The following is a 19991-nucleotide window of genomic DNA, read 5'->3' on the forward strand; positions in this document are numbered from 1 at the left end:
CTCAACTTTAAAAAGCATGTTTGGTCACACTTCCTGACATAGTGGGACAGTGCCACCTACAGGCCAGTCTAGGACTATGCGCTAATTAAACTCTCCCCACTGGCTTGTTTTATAGGTTGCAGTAAGCCATGTTGACTGTGCTTGCACAAACTTCATTTCTCATCTCCTTCAAAGTGGCACCAGTCTCTCAGAGACTTTCTGCAGTGTTGCTGAGTGCCTGGAAGCCATTCCACATCACTGATCTCACTTGTCAAGGGGAAAGAGAATACCTTTCGTAGCTCCCAGGCTTAGAACCATCTCCTCCTCTGCAAAAATCAGAACTTTAAGTGGTTGCCTTATCTTAGAGAAACCATATGAGAGCCCTCATTCTGAATGCCAATTTCAACCTTTCACAAGCTTAATTGTGCAATGAAAACACAAGTTAAAGCTAGAACGATGAGAAATAACTCTCTTAAGTGCCCTTTGTCTGTGCAGAACAACAAAATAGACTTGATTGTACTGATCACATCTGAGATGCTTTTACCTTGGGGATGGCTCTTGTTAAAGAGATCTAGGAGAGACCTTCTTATGAATGCTTCACTTTAGACCCAGCTACTGCAGCTTCTCGTATTGTAGGGCTAATGTGCAAAGACTTGGATCACACAGGAGAAAACTGTGTGGTGGCTCCTTTACACAACATCAATCCTTGGGGAAGAGGGTTAACCCAAGTGTGGGAAGTAAGTGCTCTTGTGGCTTCCTGGACTCCAAGAGTTACACAACAGCAGCTGCAACTTCCAGTTGTGTATATCCATTCCCTACCAGTGATTTTGAACTATTTATTCATTTATAAAACCCAAGGTGCCATACGCAATCTCCCCACCCCATTTTATCTTCACAACCACCCCAATGAAGGCTATAGGTTGAGAGTCTGTATTTGGACCCTTCCTGGTCCTAATCCTCCACTTTCAACCACTACACCACGCTGGGTCTACTTGTCCTTCATGCATAAATGTGTAGTGATAAATGATTGCGCTTTGTGCTTTTCAGAGAAAAGAAGCTGAAAGGCAGAGTGCAGGAGTTGGTGAGTGCCTTAGAAAGACTGACAAAGAGCAGCGAAATCCGGCACCAGCAGTCTGCAGAGTTCGTCAATGACTTGAAAAGAGCAAACAGGTAAAGGATCTCACCCACCCCTGGCCAAATGGCAGTACGCACTAGAATCATAGAATTGTAGTTAGACCCCTGGTCCAGGCAGGAATCTCAACTAAATTTCCAGGCAGGAATCTCAACTAAATTATGTGCGACACCGAACTGGAACTATTTAGGCGCCAGAGTGGTGCATGCTCTAGTTATCTCCCGCTTGGACTACTGCAATGTGCTCTACATGGGGCTACCTTTGAAGGTGACTCGGAAACTGCAATTAATCCAGAATGCGGCAGCTAGACTGGTGACTGGGAGTGGCCGCCGAAACAATTTAACACCAGTTCTGAAAGATCTGCATTGGCTCCCAGTACGTTTCCGAGCACGATTCAAAGTGTTGGTGCTGACCTTTAAAACCCTAAACGGCCTCGGTCCAGTATATCTGAAGGAGCGTCTCTCCCATCATCCAGCCTGAACACTGAGATCCAGCGCCAAGAGCCTTCTGGCAGTTCCCTCGCTGTGAGAAGTGAGGTTACAGGGAACCAGGCAGAGAGCCTTCTCGGTAGTGGTGCCTGCCCTGTGGAACGCCCTCCCAGCAGATGTCAAGGCAATAAACAACTATTTTACTTTTAAAAGACAGCTGAAGGCGGCCCTGTTAGGGAAGTTTTTAATGTCGGACACACTATTGTTTTTAATATTCAGTTGGAAGCCGCCCAGAGTGGCTGGGGAAACCCAGCCAGACAGGCGGGGTATAAATAATAAATTATTATTGTTATATTATTATTATTAATGTTTGAAACTTGTGTTTATTGTGAACCACCTTGAGTGAAAGTTAACAGAAAAGCAGTATGCAAATAAAGCAACTAACTGTACTCTTCAGCAGACTACAGCTTTGCATCTATGCCCCCAGAAGCAATGAAAACTGTAAAATTGTCTGCCCACTTAATAAAAGTTGCATGGGCAACTGGGGTTGGAAGATGCTATCCAGAAAATAAGATATCTGTATCTCAGATGCGGATTTGAGATTCTCACATGAAAGACCCCAGAATGACCTGTGGATGCTTCTTTTAAAACAGCAACCTTGTGGCTGCCTATGAGAAAGCAAAGAAGAAGCATCAAAACAAGCTGAAGAAACTGGAATCCCAAATGATGGCGATGGTTGAAAGGCACGAGACCCAAGTGAGAATGCTCAAACAAAGAATTGCCTTGCTGGAAGAGGAGAACTCGAGGCCCCACACCAATGAAACGTCACTTTAAGTAGAGGGGAAGGTTTTTATTTTAATTTTGAAAAGAATCCATGTGCGTTGCATATTTGTCTCCTGGAAAGACTCATATAGGTGGTGAACACACAGGCAGATCTGGGAAAGGTGGTGGTCAGTGCCTCAAAAAGAGGAGTTATGGCTTTGGCAATATATAGCCATCTGGAGGAGCCAAAAGTTTAAGTGAGGCTTTGGATGGCTCTGCATATCAGACAGTGCCTGATGGTTAATGTATCCGTTTATCAAGGTTCTATGTAATTTTTTTATTCACAAAATTTCCCTTTTTCTTCCTCCAAATTGTTATGGTCACGAACACTCTACTGTTCTTATGCATCAAGAACATTCGTTTGAGTCCCCTGAATTTTTTTTGGGGGGATGTTTAAAGGCCATGGGACAGGCAGCTTTCATTTGAATGGGTAGCAATTCTCTATCCCATCCCCTCTAGCTCCTTTTCTCCAGAAAAATGCTCAGACACTTAACTAAGGGAAGAACCAGACATTTATTTGTAGGTGGCCTCTGGCCACAGATTCAGCCCAAGCAAGCATTACCATAGCCCTGCAAGACACATCTAAGGAATTGACTCATTCCTCTCCAGGAGACTGGAGCCAACCAGCTCTGCATGCGTTGCAGCTAGTGCTGCCAAGTGAGATTTTAAAAGGGGAGTAGTATTTCAAAAGGAAGAGGCAATTCAAAGGAGCTTTGAATATCCTGACCCAGTGCCTGACACCCTCCATCTAACAGGAGGGTGCTATGCCGTTTCAACCTCTCTTCACATACCAGCAGAATCAAAGCAGGCAATCCAACTGTTTTTCCGATCCAGGTAGAGGTGGTACAAAATTGTACATCCCCCCCCCAATGGGAGTAGATGCAATCGCTGTATAGTGTCAGAATAATCAAATCATCAAGTTCCGAGGCTGAACGTGGTTTAGGTTGTAAGGAATGTGCCTAATCAAATGAATGTAGGGTGGTGCTCCCTGAAAAGCTGGATGAAGTCACTTGCAAACGTGTTATGATGATGCTAGTTCAGCCCTGTAAAACCCATCGTTATCAGTGGGAGTGCAGCAGGTTGCCTTAGTCAGTTCTTTGTAATAGCTTTTAAAGCTATCTTTAATATTCTAGCCTCTGTTCTTCTCTAGACATAAACGCAGCAATAACTAATTGGTGGCAGGAAGAGGGAGTCTAGGCAAACATTCTGGGAATGAGGAGTGTCTCAGTCGTGGCGCAAGCAACTCTATGGTGCCTTGCTCTTTTATACTCTCCCCCCCCCCCCTTGAACTGATTCTCTAAGCAGCCAACGGTCCCAGGTTCTTCCACATAATTTCACTGTAGCTGATCATATGTGCTTTTCTGGACGGGTTTTGGGATTTCTGCTGCAGTCTCTCTTCTGTGTTGTGGTATTTTACCTGTTCAAACTAAAGAGGTGAACAGCAGTGGTGGCCAAACTTGGCCCTCCAGCTGTTTTTGGACTACAGCTCCCATCATCCGAGGCTAACAGGACCAGTGGCCAGGGATGATGAGAATTGTAGTTCAAAAACAGCTGGAGGGTGAATTTTGGCCACTTCTGCTCTACGGGGTGTTTTGTCTGTCCATATTTTTAAGGTTTAGCATTCAGGAAGAGGGCAAATATGTGAAAATTAATGTTAAGTAATGCATGTTTAACTCTCATTTATACCTGATTTGTTCTCTGTCTTTCTGCTGCATTGTTGTTTTCCGATATAGCACATCTATCCATTTGGCAAGCTGTATAGCAGGCGGACAATTCTGGCCATCTTTTGCCCTTCATCCTAATTGGCTTTCTTAAGCAAAATTCAGTTTACAAGCAGACTATGTTAATGTTTCTCCAAATGAATTAATGCCATCGATTTGGAGAGGACAAGGTATAACACTTAATTCCAGTCCAAGGAGGCCTTGGTTGTCCAACTCCGGGGGGAAAGACCTTCCAGCTATGGCCACTGCTACCCAAACTGGACCTTCTGGCCCAGGAGCAACTCCTTCACCTTAGCATGTTTAAAAGATAAGCAGTGACATCTTCAAGGCTAGTTGGTAGCTGTGACCTGTATTGTCTTGAAGAAGATGCAGGCCACAGCTTCTGTGAATAAGCTCTGTTAAATGAGTTGATGGTGCAGGAGCAATAGAATCTGGGTGGATTTCAGTTCAGGTCTTCAGACTATCAAGAAATAATCATCTGCAAAGAAGCCCAAAACTTTTTCGGTCCACCATCTACACAGTATGGGGCACCTTCTTTAAACTCTCCCACTAACCAGGTTTGCTGTGTTCAGTGCTCAAGCATCTTACAGAACCAGCCTTTCTGATTAAAGAAGCTATGCGGTTCATTGGGGGGGGGGGGGTCAGCTCAGCTGACCTGAATGCCTCCTGGAAGATACATGAGGTATTTATAGAATGTATACATTCCTCTGCGGTCCTGAATGATGCTTGTTTTATATTATATTAGAGGCACTGCTTTGCTATCAATCCTGATGGATTTTTCAAGGACTTTGAGCACATATAAAAGAGCACCGAGACTCCCTTCTGTCCCATCCTTTAAGATTTTCTTAGCTTTGTCCAATTCATTGGGGCATGTTCTCATAAGACTACTTTCCTATTTTACAAGTTCCAGCTTTAAAGTAAAGCATCTGTCCCCAATGTGCTATGTACCAATTGTTTATTGGACTAAGACTGCTGCCCCAACTCTGGTTTTATACGTTAAATGCCCAGAGCTTGAGCCACGGTTATTAGGTAAGATACCTTCCCACTACCTTAAAAGTTTTAATTCTTGATTTCTGGTGCAAACGGGCAGCTAATAACCTTCTCATCTAACTAATACCTGTGATAAACCGTATCTATCCTTCCTGCAGGATTGACTGCATTCATGCATGTGTGCTGTACTCACCAATTTCACTTCCAGGAAGGGAGTGTAGCTGTGTTTCAATAACCAGAACTGTCTGCGTTATCAAAATTCATTACAGTCATACCTTGGTTCTCGAACGCCGCAAACCCGGAAGTGAGTGTTCTGGTTTGTGAATTTTTTTTGGAAGCCGAGCATCCGATGCAGCTTCCGATTGAGTGCAGGAAGCTCAACAAACTTCCGAAACAGATTCTGTTTGAAAACCAAGCTACAACTGTACTTGGTTGGGGCAAAGTGGTGGGAAACCGCCCCACCCACCACCAAAACACTTAAGTTAGAGGTTATTGGCAGGAAAATACAGATCCATTATTTTTTAGTACAACATTGCAATAATGTTACTTTAAAACACTTGTGTGGAACAGCAATTTATGAGTTCTCGAACAACATTTTTGTGAGTATGTTATGAACCTTCCACAGGAGGGGTGGTCTATTAAATTTAAGCTTTGGTATGTTTCTGTGGTGGGAAGTAGCTCTCCCGCCTATCAGATGCTTCCTTCAACAAGCAGTCACTTCATCATAGGGAACATAATCAGCAGCTAGAATGATAAAAAAGCAGACATGGGCTACTGCCAGTATACAGTTCAAGGTGTTTAGGTTGAAAGCAAAAATCTGTTACTGCCACTCAAGACGAAATACCAAAAATTCAGTTATGCAACTGTTTTAAAAACCATCTCTGTGCCCAAGACCTCAGGCAGACGTGTGTGGGTGCTGTGTATTGTCATGCTAAACAAAACTTCCAGGATAGTTACTTCCAGAACTATCCATTCCATTGTTACATGGAAGTGATTGTTTTAATGACAAATCTAGTCAATTATTCAGTCCTTTTCGTCTAAATGTGACATGTTGAGTTGTATTATTAGAACAGGTTTCTAGAAGTCGATGAGTTTGTCATATGTTGCATGGAACATGTTCTAAACCTTTTATTTTCCGGTTAAGGCATAAAAAAACTTTTTACACCAGCTTGAATGTACTGTTAGTTACTTACAAAGAACATATAATTTTGCATTAAATGTCAGTATTGCTTTGCTGTTTATATTTGCATTTTTCATGGAAAACTACAATTTTAATTGATTTCCCAACAGTTTTAGTTCCTTAGCTGCTGTAAAATAGCTACTTTGTTTTATTTGATATAGACTTGTACAAACTGCATTTATTTATACAGAGGCATTTATAATACTTTTACAAATGTTCTTATATTCTGAATAAATTTCTAATGCAAATATCATTACGCCTTCTGCCATGGCCTTTTCTCTTTTTTATCAAAGGTTATAGAGTCACTGCTTCTAGACAGGAAAATGCTTTCCTGGTTCTTATTTTAATCATTGTGTGAACCCTTCTCACTGCTTGCACAATAAACAGCTTTCCATTTATTTATATGAAAACTAACTTTTAATGGCAAATGGATGAATGACACAACTCACATGACAATTCTTTTATGCTCTGTTTTCATGTTTTGTGGGCTCCAAGTGCAATTCCACAAATTTTCAGAAAAATGCTTTCTCTTGACAATTCACACACTGATACCTAGGGGCAACACCAGTTGCAGTGTTTTATACATCAGTATTGTAGGCATGACCCAGCTGTATTTTGCAGTTCAGAACAATAATCACATTTCAAGTTTACAAGTTATCCAGAAGTCCAAAACTTACTAGTAAGCATTTTTATAATATAAAAGCAGTAATAAGTAAAATCAAATTGCTCAATGAACATAAAAATAAACACATTAACTTACTTAGCACCTAACAGTGTACTTTTTTAATAGAGCAATCTCAAACCATGTTAACTTAGTGAAAAAGTAACCTATATTACCTAGCCTATAACAAATAAAGCAATACATACCTATCCCACTGCTCTCCGCCTCTCACAAGTTATGAAGAACGACTTGTTACTATCTCTTCTTTAAAGCTAGGCTGCAAATCACTGTACATTAAAGTATTTTGAAATAACACAAGTTGTCAGATTAGGTGATTGCCGAATGCACACCTCCTCCTATCAAAAGCACACCCTTCTGTAGCAATGCCATTTTTCACAAAGCAGTGAACAATCCTACTGTTTAAACACACATTTTCAATCTGTTAAAGTAAAATTTATTTCAGAGAACGTTTAGTTTCATTAAAATTGTTCAGCTTGAAAGAATAACCAATTTTGGGCAAGAACAAGCCTGTAGTTGAATACAGTGGCTACAGCCGTTATGAAAGGTAGCATCATTGATCCTTTAATAAAATATTTCTAGTTGTAGAAATATATTGTAAAATGTACATTCCTTTCTTGATGTGATCTATGCTTCATTAATGACACAAATTAAATGTCACTTTTTTATAACATTGGTCCATTCAGTCAACTCATTTCAAACAGCAACCTGTACATCATTTCCAAGCACAGTTCTAATAGTTTAAACCACAGTTACAAGTTTCATTATGTTATTTAAACCACAGCAGCAAGAATCTAAAGAGCTGCTTTTGGAGAGCGCAACAAGATTGTTTTTCACTTCTCCCATTTTAAAAGCAGTTATTTGTTACATACCATAAAATGCTACTGCTTAAACGAAAAAAAAGGGGAGTGGACGGGGAGAAATCAGTTTCATGCCTACTAAAATACACAAATGCACAGAATGGGCCATGTGGCTCCTTGGATCATTGTCAAAAAAGATTAAATATTTTAAAAACTGGTTGAAGAGTTCAAAACCAGGCAGGACATTAGGATTTTCGTGATCCTGACAATAACAAATCAAAGAGTTTATTTTTTTCCATTGTTCTTATCAAAAATAAAAGCAACCATAAATGTATGCTGAATATATATGCATACAAGCCATATTGCATCAGTCAGTGCTTACTGCAAAAAGTAAGGTATAAGCCTATTTATCTTTCCCTTTGTGAAAAAGATATAGCTACATATGTTTAAAGAGTATACCAAGATTTCAGTAATAGCTAACTTTCCTGTAAGGATGCCTTCACAGTGCACAGTAAATTATTGTCACATGTAAGCACTCTAGTGTAAGGAACAACTGTGAGCAAGAACATCTGAATTGGACGTTTCACTATTAGGAACTACCATAACAGCTATGCTCAGACTTCTTGGGCTGCAGAGGAACATGCATAACCTCTGCATGACCGGCTAAGAAAAACTCACAAGCTGCCAGACTCAGAACATTTGCAACTCGCAGTTCCGTTTCAGATGGGACAGAAATGGAAGGAACAGGGAGAGGCACCAGCTTTCGAATACCAAGCTTCATGTCAGAAGCTGCTCTAAGGACCCTTGCATAAATCTCCAGCACTAGTATGGGCCACTGCAAAATTCTGCTGTGCTTTTCCTGCAACCAACCATGCAAAACAGCCCCAAAATTCAACTAAAATCAAGAGGGATTTTTGCCACAGCTGTATACCAGTATTTAGTACTACAATTCTGCAAAGCAAACTGCTAACCTTAGCACACAAATATTTGCGCTTAAAGGCTACCTTAACCCTTGGAAAAGTGAAGTGCAGCTAAATGTGAAAACTGCTCCTTTCTCCTCAATTCTGCTTTCTCAAGCTCAGATACTGAATACAAAGCTTTCAATAGCACACAAGTCTAGCAGAAACCACAGACTTCATGAGCCACCAAAAACAAAACAGAGTAGCTATAAATCAAAGCTTCACTAAGCAACTCACAGACACACATAAATTTATACAAAACCATTTTCCAAAAGCTCAGTATGCAGTCCCAAGGATCCTGTTTAAAGTCTTTTGTCTGCTGAGCATCCTTTGCTTTTGTAGCAGAAATAATTGGACCTCAAAAGGATCAGACGAGTAATGCAATTAGGTGCAGCACAGAGAAGAGTTTGTTGCATCTCCTCAAGCACATCAGATCAGCAGTCAACATTCAAGCAGTTTGATCTTTCTGTAAAGATTATCTCAAATCAATTCACATATCCATTTATTCCCCCATCTTTTAAAATGCCCACAGAGAAACAAAAATTCACACTTCCCAAATCGCCTTTTCTTCATTGTTTTACAGAAATCTATGTAAACCATATGCCTGGACTTTGGAGTACACGCGTATAAAAAGATTCATTTAAACACTTTCCAAGCAAAACAAAAAAACTCTTACCATACAAAAAAAGAAAAGTAAACAACCTGAAATGTTCACAGTGCAGGACACCCAGGAATCCATAAAACAGTTATTTTCAGACACTCTTAATACATGATAATAAAATTAAGGAACACAACTTTATGAAACATGGTACCTTGTAAAAGTGAAAATTATTGCATATTTACCATGTTTACTTGCAACCCATTTTAAGGCTAGATTTAACAAACCCAAGTTAGTCTTTTATAGCTTCTGGGAAGTTATCCATGAAGATGCCTGACACTGCCTTTGCTAAGGAATTGCAAAATGGGAGCTACACTTTGTCTATCCAGACGTTAGGGCAGAACTTACACACTCTGAACACTTGAACACAAAGCTGTTTCACTTTAGATGTTTTGTCTCACTGCAACTACAGTGATTTAGCGTTTGTCAGGAGGGAATTCATTTCATATCTGAAATTCACATAACTGTGCCAGAGTTCCATGGTGTACCAAAAAGGAAGCAGCATAAAGAGTAATATTCCTGGAAAATCAAGCTACATATCAGAAGAAGATTGGCACAAGCAGTCTGAAAATGCAATTTGCCATGAACGAGAAGTTAGCAAGTTAGGCACTTTTATTGCTATAAAAAGTCAAACTGCACTAAATACTGACCAAAATTTTCCCCTCTAAATAGAGGTGGACAGGGGGAAAGTTGTGTCTCCTTCCATCACCAACCTTTCAACTGTCTTAACAGATTAGCAGATCCAGTGAATTTGCTGATTTGAATAAATTATGGATGCGGCAGGCATGTAACTACTCAGCAAATCTGTCACTCAGCAATATTTAAAATGGTCTGTAAATAAAACCTGATTTACTTGGAAGTTAATTTGAGTTTCTTTCCCAGGCAAAATGGAGACTCACAAAGTTTATACTTTCCTTGACAGTCCTTCAGCAAGGGAGATTATACAGATTTTGCAAGAGAAGAGGCACTATGCAAAATTATAAATGGTTTACTCAGTTCCCAAACTTTAACCCAGGTAGGCTAGAAGTTTGGTTTTTGAAACCTCAAACACTTATTACAAGCTGTTCTACAATGCCAAGGTAAAGGCAGGATATGGAGATAAAGAGAGAAATTCAGCAGCAGCTCTGTAGGTAAGTTATGTTCACAGTCATGCCTTCAGAACAATCATGGGACGTCGTTTTGTAAACCATTCAAGATTTTTTTTAGATTAAGCAATCTGTACATTTTGTTAAAATAAAAACTTAAATGCCTTTCTCTTGCATTCCTTGCTGCATTCTTGTTAAAATTGTTAAAACGTTAAAACTGTTGCAACTATTGTGTTGACACCAAACTCAATGTTGAACCAAAAAGATATTGGTCAAAATTATAACACAATAGAACTGTACAATGACAAAACAAAACTCATTAGGCTGAATATCATGTGCTGTCCTGAACATGCTTTGAATTCTCTCCTTGCAGTACTTTAAAAAGGCTAGCTTACATTCTATACAGTAAAATTATCCCCCCCAAAATCCACATTTTAACATGCTGCATATTCAAACCAGTTGCTGTTATTCCAAAATGGCAGAAACAGCAAAATCAGACCAAGAAAACCAGGTTTACCATAGCTGACCACCACCACCCAATCCTACTGGAACTGGAGAGGAGGGGGGAGACAATCTCTGAGCAGAATTCAGCTTTTCATTATACCATTACCACCTTAAAACATGCCTTTAAAAAAAACCTGGTACAGTGCAAAAGAGAATCAAATGGTTTCAAAAGCCAGAAGATCCGAGGGAGGAGGATCCTGAACTAGCAAAAAGAGAAATTTGCCTTTTAGCATACAAAGTCATAAAAGGTCTAACTATATCCAGAATACAAAACAGGTGTGTACTCAGAAGTTTCAGGCCAGTTGCCACCCTGTTGTGACATACTGGAAACCAAATAATTATTGTACATCAGAGCAAATTTAAACACTTAAGAGGTTAGTATAGCACTAGGGCTAAATAAAATACTTCTCTGAAATCTAAACACACAGCAAAAAAAAAAAAAAAAAAAAATGCCCTCTAATGCATAGTTAGGAACTAGCAAATGAAACACTGGAAAGCATTTTTTCCCCTCTGCAGGTAAAAGCTATACTGCATTTAAAGTGCAACACTGTAATGGTGTCACTCCCATATTGCGATGAGAAGCCTTCCAGCCCATCACTAGGTCCCTGCATTGCTTTTAAACCTGAGAAAGGGTAAAGGCTGGATTTAAGAAACCTGCTCAGCTACTTTGCACCAGGTCTGTGGCAGACTTGTGCAAATGAACAACCATCAAAGGTCAAAACTTTTCATGATAGCGTCATGGTCAAACTTGAAGCTCAGAAAAGCTCGTGAGGAGAAAGTGAATTTGCAGTGGCCATTGCATGACCCTGATTGTCCATGTTCTAAGAGCTGGTCTTCATTGACACAACACATGTCATATGCTGCTTCTGGATTTAAAAAAAGATAAAACAAATTATTTAGCAGCGGCAAGTGTCAGAAATAGCCTTACTATTCAGATTAAAAAAGAACAGTGCATACAGATTACTAAAGAAAGTTTCAAATTATTCGGCCACTTATTCATTAAAAACTGTTAAGTTAAAACAGGTTTGCAGGAAAGAACACTTGGAACAATCTACATTTGAAGTGATTTATTTATAGCATTTATATACAGCGGTACCTCGGGTTACATACACTTCAGGTTACATACGCTTCAGGTCACAGACTCCGCTAACCCAGAAATAGTGCTTCAGGTTAAGAACTTTGCTTCAGGATGAGAACAAAAATCATGCTCTGGCGGCGCAGCAGCAGCAGGAGGCCCCATTAGCTAAAGTAGTGTTTCAGGTTAAGAACAGTTTCAGGTTAAGAACGGACCTCCGGAACGAATTAAGTACTTAACCCGAGGTACCACTGTACCGCCTTTTAGCCAAAGACTGTCAAATAGATGTAGAAAAAAATCAGTAACATATATATCTTCCTTCAACACACAGACATTTGTAGAACACTCTGGTTACACAAGTGACTCTTGAATACGGCATATCAACTGAATCAGGATGTGATCATGGGTCAAGGTTCAACATGTGACTTTCTGAACAACAGTAGTTCACATACAATTGGTCTCCACTACCAAAATCTCCCACACCCAAGCTATGAATTAAGACGTGTGGTTTTTACTTCAGTAGTTTTATAGGACAAAAGGCCCAGTACCTACAAAGAATCAGGAGGTACTATTTTTTCTGCGGTTTGCGGTGTAGGGCTTCAGTGTTATAGGTAAAATGGGAGGCTTTTAAATAAATAAATAATAATAATTGCCACATTTGTGGTGCGGGGGTTCACTGGAATTGCAGTACATGGGAAGGGTTAGATCTTCCCTTGGCAGCTGCATGAGAATCCCCCCCTTCCCCCACAAATAATAATAATAATAATAATAAATTTTATTTATATCCCGCCCTCCCCAGCCAAAGCCGGGCTCAGGGCGGCTAACAACAATAAAATAATCAATCAAATAATCACACAATCTAAAAATATTTCATTATAAAAATTAATTAAATCAAATTGATGGCAACCAATTAAGTAGAATTATGTGCAGGTTGCCAGAGGAGGGAGTCAGGCTGCGCCCTGACCAAAGGCCTGGCGGAACAACTCTGTCTTGCAGGCCCTGCGGAAAGATGTCAGGTCCCGCAGGGCCCTAGTCTCTTTTGACAGAGCATTCCACCAGTTTGGAGCTGCAGCCGAGAAGGCCCTGGCTCTAGTTGAGGCCAGCCTAACCTCTCTGAGGCCTGGGACCTTGAGGATGTTATTATTTGCAGACCGTAGGTTTCTCTGTGGGGCATACCAGGAGAGGCGGTCCCGTAGGTACGAGGGTCCTAGGCCGTATAGGGCTTTAAAGGTTAAAACCAGCACCTTAAACCTGATCCTGTACTCCACCGGGAGCCAGTGCAGCTGGTATAATACCGGATGAATGTGCTCTCGCAGCGAAGACCCCATAAGGAGTCTCGCCGCGGCATTCTGCACCCGCTGGAGTTTCTGGGTCAGTCTCAAGGGCAGCCCCACGTAGAGCGAGTTACAATAATCCAGTCTGGAGGTGACCGTCGCATGGATCACAGTGGCTAGGTCAGGACGAGAGAGATAAGGGGCCAACTGCTTAGCTTGGCGGAGATGAAAAAATGCCGCCTTTGTTATAGCTGTAATCTGCGACTCCATAGAGAGGGAGGTATCGAAGATTACACCCAAACTCTTAACGGACGGTGCTGGCACTAATTGCACCCCCGCAAGAGATGGGAGTTGCCCCCTCGATCCCATATCGTCCCGCCCCAGCCAGAGGACCTCTGTCTTCGAAGGATTTAACTTCAACCGGCTCCCACGCAACCATCCAGCCACAGCTTCCAGACATCTGGTCAGTGTGTCTGGGGCCGAGTCAGGATGGCCATCCATCAACAGATAGAGTTGGGTGTCATCAGCATACTGATGGCAACCCAGCCCAAAACTCCGGACAAGCTGGGCGAGGGGGCGCATAAAGATGTTAAAAAGCATCGGGGAGAGAATTGCACCCTGAGGCACTCCACACACCAAGGAGTGGCGTGATGACAATTCCCCCCCAAGCGCCACCCTCTGTCCCCGACCAGAGAGAAACGAGCGCAGCCATTGAAGGACTGTGCCCTGGATCCCCACGTCGGCAAGGCGGTGGTCCAGGAGTTCGTGATCGACCATGTCAAAGGCTGCTGACAGATCTAGAAGAATCAGCAGCCCCGACCCGCCTCGATCCAGCTGTCTGCGGAGATCATCTGTTAGGGCGACCAGAGCCGTCTCGGTCCCATGACCAGCGCGGAAGCCGGACTGGAATGGGTCCAGAGCAGATGTTTCATCCAGAAACCTACCAAGCTGTTCAGCAACCGCTCTCTCAATCACCTTACCCAGGAATGGAAGATTCGAGACCGGGCGGTAATTGGATAGATCTGAGGGATCTAATGATGTTTTCTTTAAGAGCGGACGCACCACCGCCTCCTTCAGTTCCCCTGGGAATATCCCGGTGCCAAGGGACAAATTGATGATATCCCCCAGGGGGCCCCGCACCTCGTCTGGACACGCTCTAATCAGCCATGACGGGCACGGGTCAAGAGGACAGGTGGTGGGCTTTCCAGCTTGGAGGAATCTGTCCACATCGGCTGGAGATATCCGGTCAAAGTGGTCCAATACTGGACCCGAGGACAGTCGAGGGGCCTCCAGTTCCTTTATTGTATCCAAATTGGCAGGGAGGTCATGGCGGAGCAACAGGACCTTCTCCGCAAAAAAGCTCGCAAATGCCTCACAGCTGTGTGTCAGATTGTTATTTAAATTTGGCTGTCCTTCAAGGGACGTTAAAGACCGAATTATACTAAATAATTGCGCCGGGCGAGAGCTAGCGGATGCAATGGAGGCCGAGAAGTAAGACTTCTTAGCAGCCTTCACTGCCATCTCATAGGTTTTCATAAAAACCCTATAAGATGTTCTTGAGGCTCCGTCACGGGCACCCCGCCATACTCGCTCTAGCCGTCTGAGGTCCCGCTTCATTTTCCGAAGCTCCTCGGTAAACCAGGGAGCCCGGTTTCTGCGGGGTCGCAGAGGGCGCTTAGGTGCGATCTCATCGATGGCTGCCAGGAGCTGGGTATTCCAGCCCTCAACAAGCTCAGTCAATGAGTCGCCAGGGGGAGCATGGTCCCGCAAGGCTTGACGGAATCTATCCGGGTCCATCAGCCTCCGCGGGCGAGCCCAAATCGGCTCGCCACCTAAGCAGGATGGGGGTGGAAAGTCAATCCTGGCTTTCAGAGCGTAGTGATCAGACCATGGCACCTTCATCGAAGGAGACATGATCACATCTATACCGGCGCCAAAGATCAAATCCAGCGTGTGGCCTGCTTGATGTGTGGGGCCCGAAACAAACTGGGAGAGCCCTAGTGTCGCCATGGAAGACACCAGGTCCAGAGCCTGTGAGGAGGGAGTGGCATCAGCGTGGAAGTTGAAGTCTCCCAATACCAATAGGTTAGGGAACTCCAAGGCCCAGCCGGCCACCGCCTCCAGCAGGCCTGACAGGGTGGCTGCTGGTGCGCTAGGTGGCCGGTACACCAGCCAGACAGCCAAGCTCTCCTCGGAGCCCCACACTAGGCCAACACATTCAATGCCGGGGATCGATGGCGATGGTAGAGCCCTGAAAGAACAATCTTCCCGGATTAATACTGCCACCCCTCCCCCCCGGCCCACAGTCCGTGACTGGTGGAGGACGGAGAAACCCGGGGGCGCCATCTCTCGTAAGGTAACAGTTACCCCTTCGCGCACCCAGGTCTCCGTCACACAAGCCAGGTCAACTCCCTGCGAGATAAAGAAATCTCGCAGGGTAGCAGTTTTGTTGCCTATAGACCTGGCATTGCACAACACCAGTGAAGGAGGTGAGTAATCCTTGCTCACCCTACCCTCGTCTCTCGGGATGGGGCGCAGATTGGAAGGGGTACGAGCATATCCATATCTCGATCCCCTTCGCCTATAACATCTGCCCCCACCGCCATACCTCCCTCGCCCCTCCACGGTCGCAATCCCAAGCCTCATACTAACCTCCATTTACAAATAGAAAACAAAACAACCAAAACAATTATACCCAAACAAAACCAATCCCCGCCCCACTCAGTGTCCAACCCCCCCCCCAAAAAAACAAAATGGAACAAACAAAAATACATAAATAAAAACCACCATTCACGGTGGTACAACAAAGTAAACAATAAAAGCACCTTTAAAACACCTTAAAATATATAAAAACATCTTTAACATTTGCAGCAGATAATGAAATAATATAATATAATATTATAAAAAACAACAACCCCCATTTAAGGTGCTGCAAATTAAAGCAATTAAAACATTTAAAACTAAAACCTAACAAAGGGTTAAGATTTATCATAATGAAGTGGAGAAAATGTGTAGACGGTATAAAGGGTGGGGGAGAGTGTCCTACCCCCCAGTTAATAATTAACACTAGGGAAGTGTTTGTGGATGGGTGGGTGTATGCGTGAGAGGGAGGACTGGCTGTATGTGTGTATGAGTGAGAGTGGGTTGGTGAAGAGACTCTCAAGATCACCACTACAAAGGTGGGTGACTCTGGCTAGGTCCACTACCAGCAACCATCCCTTAAAACATGACCCCAAAGGAAATGCAGTTCTTGGTGGGGGGGGGGGAGTTCCCTAGTTGCCAACTAAGATATGAAACCAGCATGTATTGTATCCTGGTTAGCAAGCACAGCTGCACTCATGGCTAGTGCCTGGTTCTATATACCATGGTTAAGTGGCTTGAGAGCCTTACATCTGAACCAGGGTGTCATGTGTTGCTTAAGATACAATGCACAGTGAAAAATAACCAGCAAAAGTGCTAACTTCAGAATGTAGCATACGCATACTTACCTGTTTCAAAATTATCTTGAAGTCTCCTGGGGTGTAACTTCTTTTCACATTTCTGGTTAAGAAGATAACTGTATGAGTTTGGGTTTTGTATTAGTTTTGAGTTTTGTTTTAAATGTATCTGGCAATGGATGAAGAGTGCAGAAGAGATGCCTCTTACCACGTAGATATATTTAAAAAATGCAGAATTAGGTTGCTATACCTTGAAAGCTACAAAGAAGAATCTCTTTTGCAGGCCAAACTAACTTCATGGAAGGTTACCACAACCCAATGGTCTTTCACCACATACAGAAATCTGAAAGCATATGTATGTCCTGTGGCAACTCATACTGCAAGCTCTAACCCCTTTACTTTGCATTCTTTTCTAGCTAACTGAGCCCCACATGAATCCGTTACTACTTTTGCTATCCTCCCCAGGATTACTTTTGAGTGGCAGTTTACCAATAGGAAGCACAACAGATTCTTCTCAACTACTTCTGGGCAAATCCAAATAAAGTTACGAGAGGACCCTTCCCCACTTCCTTTTTAAACCCAGCCAAAATCTGGGACAGGTCTCAAGAGCAGCAAAAGCCCAGAAGCTGACAGTGTCCAAGCCAACATTTTATCTGTCCACAGCCTGTCTCAGCACGAGGGCACTGTGAGGGCACCTGCAGCTCCAACTATCACTGCAATCTTCTTGCTACCCTCTGTGATTCTACAGCACTGCTGACCATTCAATGTTCTTTACACTTATTTACCATTAAACAACTTACCAAAGTTTGGTTCTGTTTAGCTGGCTGACTTTGCACTCCGTTAGTTTTCTTCTTTTGATTGGGAGTGTCTTGGTATTGCTTTCTACCATTGCTACGTGGGTTCTGAGCAAAGCACCACACAAAGAAAAAAAAAGGAACTGAAGTTAAAAATCCATGGCCACATCCTGTATGCTTATGCATATATTAAACTGAATGGAATTTGATAACTATATTGCAGATGATTAAAGTACTGTGCATATGCTTAGTAATTCTCCAATTACCGTAATATATACAGTCTTATTCCCTTAAGACACAAGCTTGTGAAGTTTGAAAGTTAAAATGCCTCATGTACACAGAAAACAAAGTTTCACAGAATTTGAGCTAGCACAAAAATGTATTAAAAAGAAACTCACCTTTAGTTTTAACGCATCAGACGTCTCAAAATGATTGTTATATGGCTTCTGTTGCTGCAACTGCCTTTGTTTCGTCCACTGGTCTCCTGAAGGACCATCTGTAACCACTGGCTGGCTATAATGGAGTTTGGATCTAATCCATCAAAAAAAGGGGGGAGCAGGGGGCTTGTTTAGAAAAGATCAACAGCAGATTATGATCACAACAGCTTTAACTCGAACTGCTTAGGTATTCCCTACATGAGACTATATTTGCCAATTAACGATTGCGACAGTATGTTATAGATTTCCTCTTTAGGGAATTACTGCTTGTTTCAAAGACACTGCAAAGTGGCGATTGCTGTTGACAAATGCATGATTCTCAGTCCACTCAGATTCATTGCTTGGCAATGCTTATAGTGACAAGGTACAATATGGTGCTGGGCGGGGGGGGGGGGTCACCTGCCTTGATAGCAATTAACAGAAAAAAACACACCACTGCACTAGGAAAATTTCATTGAGCAGCACTCATCAAATGATGCCAATGGCACTGGAGCAACTAAGGGTTCACTGATCATTTACATGCTTGCAATTCTACACACATGGTGGACCAGTAGAGTTGTCAACTACAGTACATACCAAGTAATGAGAGATGCAGAGTATATTATTCAATTTATTACCTGCCCTTCACCAGCAGGTCCTGGGGCATGTGTGGCCAATTCCACAATCTTTTCATCTCTACAAAGGTGTGATCAAGTTAGGCTTGTGGAAATTTTACCATTATGTGCATTACATTATTTTGCCACATCATCTGCAAATCACAGAAACATCCACATGTATCACAGAGGCAGACACATTGCTCCACTGTCCATATAAAAGTGTCCATTCTCATGTGTCTGGAACCAAGTGGTGGTTTAAAGAAAAGACAATATGAGATTTATTGCAGAGGTCTCTTTCCAATATGGAACTGTAAAGCCTGCATGTAAACATTGTTTGTTAAATTTGTGTCCCAGGGGAAAAGAAAGGGCCGGTGAACCAAAATGCCACATCACTGAGTAACATTTTCCTGCAGTTCAATGCATTTATTGAATACCCACGATACAAGCATACAGCAGTACCTGGCAGTATTTTAAACTACTACACATTCATACATATTCAGCACTTGCAATGAACTATAGGTGAACTTGCCTGTGATCCTGTTTGATTTGTAGACTGCCATTTGATTCAGAATTCTGAAGGCTGCTACATTTCATATGTCAGTTTACCAAACACCTTTTCATTTGCTCCTAATTATTGGTACGCAACTCAAGAATTTGCTGCTTTCAAAGACTTTCACTGATGTCTTGCCAAGCAACAAGCTATAACCATTCCTAATTTAGGTTGGAAAGACTGCAGTCCTATAGCCATACAACTACGTAGTCCTTCTGTCTTAACAGCCCAACACATCCTTTCACTCTTCTTGATCCACTGCTCAGTGGTCCAGAAATCTCCTGTCCCCTGAAATGACTCAGCCCTTGCTATTCCTTATGCCTCACTTGCTCCCTTCAAAACCTTCCTCAAAACTTTTCTGGAGGGTCTTTGGAACAATTCCCTAGTCCTGATACCCTACTGTAACTAGGCTGAAATATTGAAATAATGGCACTGTTTACCCCTTCCTCCATTTTCTTCCTTCTGCTTATGTTTAGACTGTAAGTCCTCCAGGGAAAGGAACAGCCAGATCTGTTCTAATTAAAGTACCACTTACATAGATGCCAAATGTATTAATACCACTGCTGTTGATAATGCTAATGATGATAGTTATGTACTCTCAGCATCCACATACACTTTCCCTGAGAATAAGCCCTTTGCATATACAGTGGAACCTCGGGTTACATATGTCCTCCTTATGAACGCTTTGGGTAACGAGCTCTGCTAACCCAGAAGTAGATGCTCCTGGTTGCGAACTTTGCCCCGGGATGCGAGCAGTAGTCAGGCAGCAGCAGCAGGAGGCCCCATTAGCGAAAGTGCGCCTCATGTTAAGAACGGTTTCAGGTTAAGAACGGACCTTCGGAACGAATTAAGTTCATAACCAGAGGTACCACTGTAATAGGTTTTACATTG

At 42.5% G+C, this 19991-nt stretch overlaps 2 protein-coding genes and 1 long non-coding RNA gene across 7 annotated transcripts in view; 2 read left to right on the forward strand and 1 right to left on the reverse strand.

The window, feature by feature from the left end:
• MCC (MCC regulator of WNT signaling pathway) overlaps positions 1-3229 on the forward strand; it is a 201949-nt gene extending 198720 nt beyond the window's left edge. For all 3 annotated transcript variants that reach the window (XM_081213590.1, XM_081213591.1, XM_081213592.1), the window contains 2 exons: positions 1027-1149; positions 2193-3229. In XM_081213590.1, coding sequence (XP_081069716.1) covers positions 1027-1149; positions 2193-2373 — 304 coding nt within the window. In that variant the 3' untranslated portion in view covers positions 2374-3229. The remainder of the gene's footprint in view (positions 1-1026; positions 1150-2192) is intronic.
• Positions 3230-4768: 1539 nt separating this feature from the next.
• Positions 4769-6505, forward strand: LOC308597831. The gene is made up of 2 exons (XR_014013165.1): positions 4769-5702; positions 5767-6505. It is a non-coding gene; the product is annotated as an uncharacterized lncRNA (long non-coding RNA).
• A 192-nt stretch (positions 6506-6697) lies between these two features.
• The window catches only part of DCP2 (decapping mRNA 2), a 32532-nt gene continuing 19238 nt past the window's right edge, over positions 6698-19991 (reverse strand). Inside the window, exons 8-11 of one of the 3 annotated variants that reach the window (XM_081213822.1) lie at positions 17916-18048; positions 17524-17625; positions 16775-16826; positions 6698-11803 (exon numbers count right to left, since the gene is read on the reverse strand). In XM_081213822.1, coding sequence (XP_081069948.1) covers positions 11646-11803; positions 16775-16826; positions 17524-17625; positions 17916-18048 — 445 coding nt within the window. In that variant the 3' untranslated portion in view covers positions 6698-11645. Of the gene's footprint in view, positions 11804-11989; positions 12287-16774; positions 16827-17523; positions 17626-17915; positions 18049-19991 lie in introns of those variants that run through there. The other 2 variants (XM_081213824.1, XM_081213823.1) reach the window with 2 other exon arrangements.

Source organism: Podarcis bocagei (genome assembly GCF_964188305.1).
Source record: "Podarcis bocagei genome assembly, chromosome: 11".
Classification (NCBI taxonomy): Eukaryota; Metazoa; Chordata; class Lepidosauria; order Squamata; family Lacertidae; genus Podarcis; species Podarcis bocagei.